Source organism: Liolophura sinensis, chromosome 1 (genome assembly GCF_032854445.1).
Source record: "Liolophura sinensis isolate JHLJ2023 chromosome 1, CUHK_Ljap_v2, whole genome shotgun sequence".
In the NCBI taxonomy this organism is placed as follows: Eukaryota; Metazoa; Mollusca; class Polyplacophora; order Chitonida; family Chitonidae; genus Liolophura; species Liolophura sinensis.
In genome coordinates, this window is record NC_088295.1 from 59,679,071 (window position 1) to 59,688,843 (window position 9,773).

A 9,773-nucleotide genomic window follows, 5' to 3' on the forward strand; every position below is an offset into this window, starting at 1 on the left:
GGTCGAAAGTGGGAAAGTCTATGACCAACCTGCAGATGAGAAGGGACTAAGAACTGTCGATATTTAAGTCTCACATACGACCTATAAACTCTTTTGCCTGTTGACTTACGAGACGGACACTCTTGATCACTCGACCACTGCAGTACGCCCTCCACTTCTGAGGACAGACAAGCACTTCGTACGGCATATTTCACATTGATATAATGAATGAAACATACCAGTGGTATGTTGTGTGAGTCTTTTGTTTATGTCATAACGACTTTCATGTACAATTGAGACACTGTTATTTAATGAATAACTTAGTCATGCTGAAATATGAGGCAAGGAAACGAGATTCAATGGATCGATGAAAATGGCCCATATGTTTATCCAGAACTATGTCTATTCAGAACTACGTCTATCCAGAACTATGTCTATCCAGAACTATGTCTATCCAGAACTACGTCTATCCAGAACTACGTCTATCCAGAGTGCACCAACTATGGCAAGTCGTTTTAGTATTCATTTTCTATAATTATACATATGAGCAAATCAATACTTATTTTACATATACACAGTACACTCCCACACGTGTGTACAAAAGAACTGCACAGATGTTTAGACACGTATATTTGTATAATTAAAGAATATATAACGAAACGCTTTGCCGTATATAATAAAACATTTTTATGTCGGTAGCGATGGAACGTCCATTCCCTGCTAAATGTGAGAATAATGACTCATTGTGTCATGGACATATACACTCACAGTTTCACTGAAACAATACAGGTACAATGATGTTCAGGTTTATCTGGAGGCGAGAGAAAAACACACACAGAAACCTTAAACCCAAAATGCATCTGCGTGTAAAATATTAACGAGGAGCGCCATCATTATGTGGTACCAACACTTATGCCTCAAGTTTATATATATACACCTACTAAATGATACATATTGAAAGGCGAGGTAAGGTAAAGGATTATGGCATTAGTGTCTTCAAAATGTGATAACTGGAATCTGGTCCTTCAAATTTCAATGACATTCACACATAGTTATAACGGATTTTATCTCAACCTTTGATGTGAGTGACTGAATCATAGCATTGAGCACGACCCTTAGCACCATGGCGTTAATTTGATCTCCACTAGTACCTGGAAACTCCCTGATTTGGAAACAATCATGCTGTCAACCATAGGCCCTAATACAGCCAGTGAATTACAAATACGACATCACTACCAAATCGAGAACGTGTCTGTCCTATCTGAAGCTGACGAAACGTTTAGCCATACATGAGGCACAAAGAAAAAGACCGAATTTCGGCTATATTGGCGGATAGTTCTGTGTGGTGTATGATCAACAGTTATGACGTATGCTAGGAAGGCAGGCACACGTGAGATCTGCACACGTCCACACTCGTAATGTCGCACGGTGAGGATTGATCAAACTATTGTGTCGATATTTGCAATGTGATCTGCATGCCGCGCCGCTCATGATATCTCACACTGAAGACTGATCACACATTGTGTCGTTATTTGCAATGCCATCTGCGTGTAGTGACGCTATCTTACAATGAGAACTGATCACACTATAAACTCAACGTTTGCTGTGCGATGTGCACGTGGCGACGCTCGCGATGTCTCACAGTGAGGATACTCACAATATAGCGTGGATATTGGATACTTGCGTTGGTCAGCCGACAGTACCCATAGATCTATACTACGGACACAATGCAGTGAAGCCTGGTTTTAAAAGTAGTTTGTTCTGACCTACTGGTTTTGGTAAATTTAGTGTCTGACCTTAAATTCATTTCATCAGTATTGTACCCAAAAAGGCTTGGGACTGTGGTTTATGCCATATGTTCATCGCCATGCAGTCTATAATAATGACAAGAAAAGCTGTCAGTTCTTAATGAGATACCGGTAGAATTAATCATGAAACAATATATGAATTAGTGTTTCAGTTTTTAACTTTCGGAAATTGGTTGCCAGAGGAGGGGGCTCTTCATTTGTAGAAAGCATGTGCCAAAATCTTGTTAAAACCAATGCGACTATGTGTGTAGAGCGATGAGACCAGAAACGTTTCCGGTTCTTATCGCACGAATAGAGCCAAAGCTTTGCTCACTATTTTTATTTATTTATTTGATACATGTTTTTTACGTCGGACTCTTACAAGACAGCAGCTAGCATTATGGTGGAAGGAATCCGGGCAGAGCCTAGGGGGAAACACACGGCCATCCGCGCTCTTCTCAAAGTGAGAACATTACATATGTCAAAACCCTGATAATCGGATTTTTAATGCGACAACGGCACGTCGGAGCGGCACATCCCACAGAATATCGCGTATAGTATGACCCAACACATGAAAGATTGCACCACGAGAATCGCACATTGAGAGGCGAGCTTGACAGATGCCAACCATGATCTCCTTGAGCGTAAGACCGTCACGATCAGTTACATCTGTTTATCATTTAATTTACAAAAAGCCCAGTGTCACGCATCACGTGTAGAAATTACTTATTCAACACTCTCGCTTACTCAGCCGCTGCTGGTACATTACGCTAGGTGGGTTGTCAGTTACCGGCTGAAGGAGAGGGAGGGGATGTGGTAATTCACTGGGTCAACCTGACCGCCACGGTATGAATAAAACATAATAACACAACGTAAAGGGACGATCGAATCAATGCAAAAGACTGTACAGGAAGGAGATAAAAACTAAGGCAGCGACGAGAGTGCTATGGGTGTTAGCAAATGGATACACGTAACGGGTGAAATTGACCTCTTGTCAATTTACCCCAGTGAGAGCTTTTTTTTCTACCTCTTCATGAAAGAAAAAGTAATAACTTATAAACACTCTAACCCTTGGCTCTCATACATCCGGCGTATGACCGGGAATGTTGACCACGTTTCAACTTCACCCGTGTCGACCGTGTGGACCGCCGGCGATACATCATCACTGGTGGTGGTGTTGTAATCCAGCCATGGTCCGTCGCCTTCACGAGGACGATGATCTCTCTCACTACACCCTGGTGTATTTAGGTCACAGGAGCTTGTGTCACAAACCTGCTCTAGCCAGGCTGCGAAAAAAACTGACTAAGCCGTTTTACACAAGTAAAACTGTCTAATGCTTAACCGGCTTACAATAGAAGGTTATAGTCGAAGCGAAACAATAACAACGGGTTCACTTTGGTGGTTTGTGAGCTTTCAAAAGACTTTCGTGTACTGAAAAAACTGGTTTATTCCTAGTTTTATTGAATCAATACATAATTTTCAAAAAACGGGGCAAAACGCACTTTTAAAGCCGAATTTGCTTTCTTCTAACCACGTTCAGGCGTTACTATGGATTTTAGGTTAACTTTGGAAATCTAAGACAAAAAGTTTTAGTCGATAGCCATATACTGTCTTTGTGAAACGGTTTGGACAAAATTGCTAGTCGGCTAACTGATTTTATAAAGCTTAAAGCCTTTAGGCTTTTAGAGAAACGGGCACCTAAGGAGATGTATAACAATATTGAAAATGAGTTTCGATGTACATGTACGCTTTGTTTTTTTTATAAGGGTTATTGCTCAGTTCGCCTATGACTATTCTCACGTGGTCCTCCACGCACAGCTTAATATCTTCTTAAAGGCCTGACGGAATTCCTTGCTGCTGAAATTATACAGGAAGGGATTGATCGTGGAGTTCAAGTAGGTCATCCAAAACGTTATTGTGTAAACGGTGTTGGGCACCTTCTCCGGCGCGATCGAGCTGACATCGAAAACAATGTGAAACGGAAGCCAACACATGACATAGCCAACTATTATATAGGTCAAGGTAACGAAGACTTTACGTTCCTTGTTAATCCCAGAGGAATTTTCTGATGACTGCGCCTTTGCGCTGCTTTGTCCGTTTCCGCTCTTCGGCGGTTGCAGTAGGTTGTTGGATTTAGTATCTGACGCTACAACCGACAACGACGTCGCTGCCACCACCGAGTCTTCTACACCGCTCACGCTTGGACTGGCCGATATGTTTTTGTTGCGCGGGATGACAGGGTTGACTTGGCGTTTGCGCATGAACAGCAGAACCCGGATGTAGCAAAACATAAGGAGGAGAAAGGCTCCGTGATGACCGACGGCGGCGATAACGATGACGAACTCTCTGTTCAGGGACGGTTCCCAAATACAAACTTCCGGTTGGCTGTTTTGTATCCGGTCCAGCACACAGGGCGGGAGCCATAGAATCACCATGAACAACCTGAAAGTAGAAAATCAGGACACATTTTGAAAAATCATAAGGAGCATCTGCTATTATATTTAGTTTTAACTTTAGTGTTAAGAAATAATTTATTTATTTGACTTGATTGTTGCAGAACGCCTTACTGAGTTTTATGCCTGGAGGAACTTGGAAAGTCCGAGGTAAATCATCGATCTTTGACAAGATACTGAAGAACTGTCCCACGTGTGACCTACAAATAGGTCCGAACGCATAACGTCGTGGTCAAAGTCAAGTGGACATGAAATTTAAACCGAAATTTGACACACTAATCAAAATGTTTCATTATCGCTCGCAAAATTTTGCTCATTTATGCCAGGAAATGAGTGCAACGGTAAATATATCTTCATTTATTAACTTTTTGAGTAAGATCTGCGGTCACTACACAGTAAAGATAAGTGCCTTCAGCATGACATTGTAGTGAGGCAGCATATTATACATGTCAGCGTTGAGACCGATCTTATCCAAGAAGATTCCTGCGCGATATCATCAAAATTATGTTAAACGCCAAATTACCCTCAACCTCCACGGCAAAGAACAGAAAACATCGCACAAGCATGGAAAGACACAAGACATATTATCTCCCATAGAGCAGGATCGAAGCTTTTACTTTGTATGGTGTATGGTAGATTTGGCTGTTATTTTATAGCTCTCGTCCAGTGCATGGCTACGGCTAACGTTCGCTTATACATGTATATATATATATATATACTATGAACTTCGAGCGACAGTGAATAAGACACTCTTATAAGCTTCATTACCGCAGGAAATGGAGGTGATGAATTCGCAAGATAAAGCCTCATTAAAAGCCAACAGTCTACGTTTTAATTTGATACTTCGCCAGCCGAGGAAAGACCAATAATAGCAACGCTCTTAGTTTCCGGAGACTGTAGTTGAGTTGCATTCATCCACATGGATGGATGTAGATTTGAAATCTTTGGACGCATTTGTCACTGCAGATTGCACTGTTTTCACATGCGAGTGAGTGCAGTACGAATACATTACAATTTTTTTAGCTGATAAAACTGGTGTCCAGTACTTATGTAAGTTTTTTCTATTTAGGTCCAGAGACTTGAAAATAGCTGAAAATATACATTTTTTTTAGTTTTATACTTAATTACATCCTAAACACACATATATTCGCCTGGTAAGTTTATCATTATATTCGTGCTATCATATTAAGTTCTGTGAAGGACTATGTATTAGGGAGACATTCATCTGTTGGATCCACTGATTAGCTTCCGGTAATAGAGAATAAAGGTAACTCCGAAGAATGTCAAGGCTTTCATTGTGGTTGATCTATATTTCCACAAACATTTATGGCAAAGTCAGGAAATACAGAACATAATTCAGGCAAAAAGACATCACTTTATAGGCTAACAAGAACAAGCTAAATGAGTCCACAGCAGCTAAACCAGAAATGAAACAATGAAAAGAAAACCAAGTAAACAGAAAGATGAAAAGGAGGGCAAGGGTTAGTTGAACAAAGCCAGTTCCTTGCTTGCTTTTGTGTGATTTGTCGTGATTCAGGCTGCTGGATATCGTCTAATGAGCAAGGCCTCTGTGAACAATAGCTCATTCTAGACGTTGCTGGACTCTACAGGTTTGCAGTATTGTAACAGGAAATAATGAACATTTTAAAAGCTTTCAACCGAAAATATTATCTTATATAGAATCTACAGGAGATTCTGTTTTAGTATATCCTTCCATTGTCCCAATTCTAGCGAACATGAGTGACTGACAACCTCCCTAACTCTGGAATCATTAAATTCAATGCTAGATATGTCGACGACTCGCTCGTGTTGGCCAAACTTTGTGACTCCAGCCTGATTCTAAAAAAACTGAACTCTTTCCACCCACAATTGAATTTTACCCACAAAGCTTTTACAGGCCAAAAGGACTGTTCATTTCCTTGACTTAAATATAAATGGATGAAATATATGAGTGTACAGGAAAAGTACATAAACTGGACTGCACACCCATGCTGACAGGTTTCAACTGAAAAATAATCTAGCCTGCGGGCTGCATCCTTCAATAAGACCCGTGGAATAACAAGGAGAGGCCTATTGACTACAAAGGTTTTATCGTTTATCAGTTCCCCTGTACAGGTTGTGATGCTCAGTATATATAAGAAAAACAGAAGAGTGCCTCATTGAAAGATACAGAAAGCATGCCACTAGCTCCATATCCACTTATGTGAAAGCTTTTAATATTGTAAAGATCTTGTACACTTGTCCAATACGTTGAACAGGGAGTCTCCCAGTCCACATCATTATTTCCTGTTACAAAACTACAAACCTGTGGACTCTAGCAAAAGGTGCAATGAGCTATTGTTCAAAGAGGCCTTGATCATTAGACGACACTCCTCCAGCCTGAATCACGAAACAACAGCCAGGAAGGAACCGACTTTGTTCAGATATCCCACGCCCTCCTTTTGCGCCTTTCTGTTCACTTCGTTTTCTTTAATGGTTTAGCTGCTGTAAACGCTGTCAACTTGTTCTAGTTAGCCTATACAGTGATTGTTGTCTGAATTATGCCCTGTATTTCCTAACAATGGCATAAATCACAATAAAAAAAGACTCTCTTCGGATTACCTTTATTTTCTATTGCCTGAGATATGTATAGCTTACTAGGCCTTGGTTTCCTGATCGCATGTACTTGTCTTTGTATCATTCGTTTGTTGAAGAAAGTGGGCACTGTTCGTGAGCCATTCTCCATAAATCAATAAATCATTAAATTAAAATTGACGCAACGAGCCACGATAGGGCTAAAATCATTGAATGGTTATTACTTAATTAATTCATTCATTTTTCAACAGATATAGGGTCATCGCTTGCTTGAACAGCTAATGGGCTGACTTGCAGGCCCTATTGTAACAGAGACCGCGAATTAGAATCAAAATTTCTCTCTGCTTTGATTGCGACTTTAAATCAGGAGGTTCTACAGGTACCCGATGAAGTGCTGTGATTTCCTCCTGGTACTCCGGTTTCCTCTCGGTAGTCCGGTTTCCTCCATAATCCTGACTTGAGTCAAGAAAGATTTTTACGTATTCAACGTTGAACAGCAATCAAATCAACTCCACACAATCTATGCTACCCACGGCTTTCACTGTACTGAATGGGTTGTAAGCTATGCCCGACTGACCAGAAAGATCCAAGGCCAGAGCCAACCATGTACCACAAACATATATACTCTCGCGTCGTATGTATAGTTGTGAACCTTGCGGTACTCCGCAACGGTCACACGATATTGTTCGGCTACTGCAGAGGTGCCGATTCCGTTCCCCAGTGTATAGCCTACCGACGTAAGGTACTGCTTACCTTCCTGTTCAGTAGCATAATAACTACTCAGTACCATGCGGTGATAGTTTGACTCCTGCGTCGACTGTCATCTTTATATGTAGGGAAACGGGACTTTGATAATATAGGGAAAACCATCACAATTTCCCGGGATGATGTCAATCCTCCTGACCTAAAGTCATAATCGTCAAGTCGACTAATGGCTCCATGAATCCAAGATTTTGGTTTTAATTCAAAGAGTCTGTAAGGTATTTCATGGCGAGGTAATTTGTACACCTCACCCACTTCCTAAAAACCCTGGCACAGGTATCCTATATATGAAGAGCTGTGGCGTGCGGCACAAAATCATTTCTGACCGCCTGCTGATGGGATCTTGCTCGTCTTGGAAATGCCTTGTTATAAGAAGAAAGTTAAGGTTGTACTTTATATGTGCAATAGCCCTAAAGCCTAATTATGTCATCGATTCTTTGTCGCAAGATATTCTTGGTAAAATGCCCTCGAGTTTCTTGCATCCATTAAACTGACCTGAAGTCAAAACTTCTTGAACATTGAACAAAATTTGATTTCATATTTCACTTATACGACGGCGACCAGCTTTATGGTGTGTGAAAACCGGGCACAGCCCGGGGGAAACCCACGACCATCCGCAGGTTGCTGGGAGATCTTCCCACGTACGGCCGGAGAGGAAGCCAGCATGAGCTGGACTTGAACTCACAGCGACCGCATTGGTGAGAGACTCCTGGGTCATTACGCTGCGCTAGCGCGCTAACCAACTGATACACGGAGGCCCCCATTGAACAAAAGAACAATCGAATAGGTGTATATCGATAAATGTGACAGAGAACGGGAATAAACTCACCATATAACAGCGATGATTATAAGGCACTTTTTGCGGGTGTGGTGAGTCCGGTAATGAAGACTCCATGTCACAGACCAGAAACGGTCCAGAGAGATAGCGATGAGGGTGAACACGGACGCGAATGTCATGCCGTAGTCACAAAAGATCCAGATGGCACACATGATCTCCCCGAACGGCCAGTACCCCAGGGTGACGTCCAGCGTGTAAAACGACATGGCCGTAACCGCTACAGCGATGTCCGTCACCGCCAGGTTGATGATGTAATAATTGAACAGGGTCTGCAAGCGCTTCTCTACCTTGATTGCCAACAGCACCAAAACATTGCCAAAGATTGTGACGAACACTATGATGTAGAAAACAACACATATGATAATTTTGTCCGTTGTCAGTGGTTCTCGCGTTGTTACTGTGTTGTTTTCGGAGCTCTGAGAGGAGTTGGACATTCCCCCTAAAAGACCACCTGTTGAATTGGACATCCTTCCTTAGACACAGAATTGACCAAGGTTGTTGCGTAATATGCTCAGTTCCAAAAGATTTCGGCGCACGTAAGCGAACTGGACTTCAGTGCGTGAGTTAATTTTCTTTGGAACTCAGTGACGCGTAAAGGTGTTGTATGTTCCTTTTATCCATAGCATAGGAGTATCGTGATGCGGACGAAGTGTTGTCTGCATCCTTCAATCGTCCGTCCGCTACCGTTCTGTCATCCTGAGCATTTGCCTAGGGTAATTATTAAAGGCACGGAAATCAATATCTTCCACAAAAACGCCTCTGTGCCTTGTCTCTGCCTAAATGCAGATACATGTCAATTTGAGTATTTAGTGGCGTTGATGCGATTGGTTGTATAACGGGCATCTTTATTGGTCCGTCATCCTCTAAGGCCAACCAACACTATCTAAAATTACAAGGACGACATTTACTCTAAGCAAATGTAAACACACGTAAAGAAAAAGATGTCTTCCACCTACCCCGTTAACATTATTGTCGCCATTTATTTATTTATTTTATTCTTTTATCCGTAACCTTTTAAGAAACCTCTGCATGCATGTGGTTTGAAATGGAACTTTTGAACTACTAGAAATTTAATAAAGCGAGATCACGTTTGTCACACGTCGACATTTATCGTCTAAGAAGAACATCGGTATTTATTTATTAATTTATTTCATTGGTGTGTTACCCCGCACTCAAGAATATTTCACTTATACGACGGCGGCCAGCGGGAACATCATTAGCGTATATATTTTAATACCATTTTGTCACATGTAAGAAGGTAGGTTCTGTGATATTTTGTTAAGGGAAATGGGTCTAAAACCATTAACAAAACGAAATAAAGTGCATGGATTAAAAAAAACAAAATGACCTAGGCGTATTTGAAAAGAGGGGTCCAGCGTT

The 9,773-nt window shown here is 41.4% G+C and overlaps 1 protein-coding gene across 1 annotated transcript; it reads right to left on the bottom strand.

Moving 5' to 3' along the window:
* Positions 1-3,562: 3,562 nt before the first annotated feature.
* LOC135462804 (muscarinic acetylcholine receptor M3-like) lies at positions 3,563-8,860 on the bottom strand. Its single transcript, XM_064740078.1, has 2 exons — positions 8,385-8,860; positions 3,563-4,208 (listed from the first exon to the last, which is right to left on the bottom strand). Exons 1-2 carry the CDS (start codon positions 8,858-8,860, stop codon positions 3,563-3,565), a joined length of 1,122 nt encoding a protein of 373 aa, XP_064596148.1.
* Between the last annotated feature and the right edge of the window lie 913 nt (positions 8,861-9,773).

Bases quoted from the DNA above. Each gene is read 5' to 3' on its own strand.
- LOC135462804 (XM_064740078.1), bottom strand. From the start codon at position 8,860: ATGTCCAATTCAACAGGTGGTCTTTTAGGGGGAATGTCCAACTCCTCT. The intron at 4,209-8,384 runs GTGAGTTTATTC...TTCTACTTTCAG, and splicing joins ATAATCATCGCTGTTATATG to GTTGTTCATGGTGATTCTAT.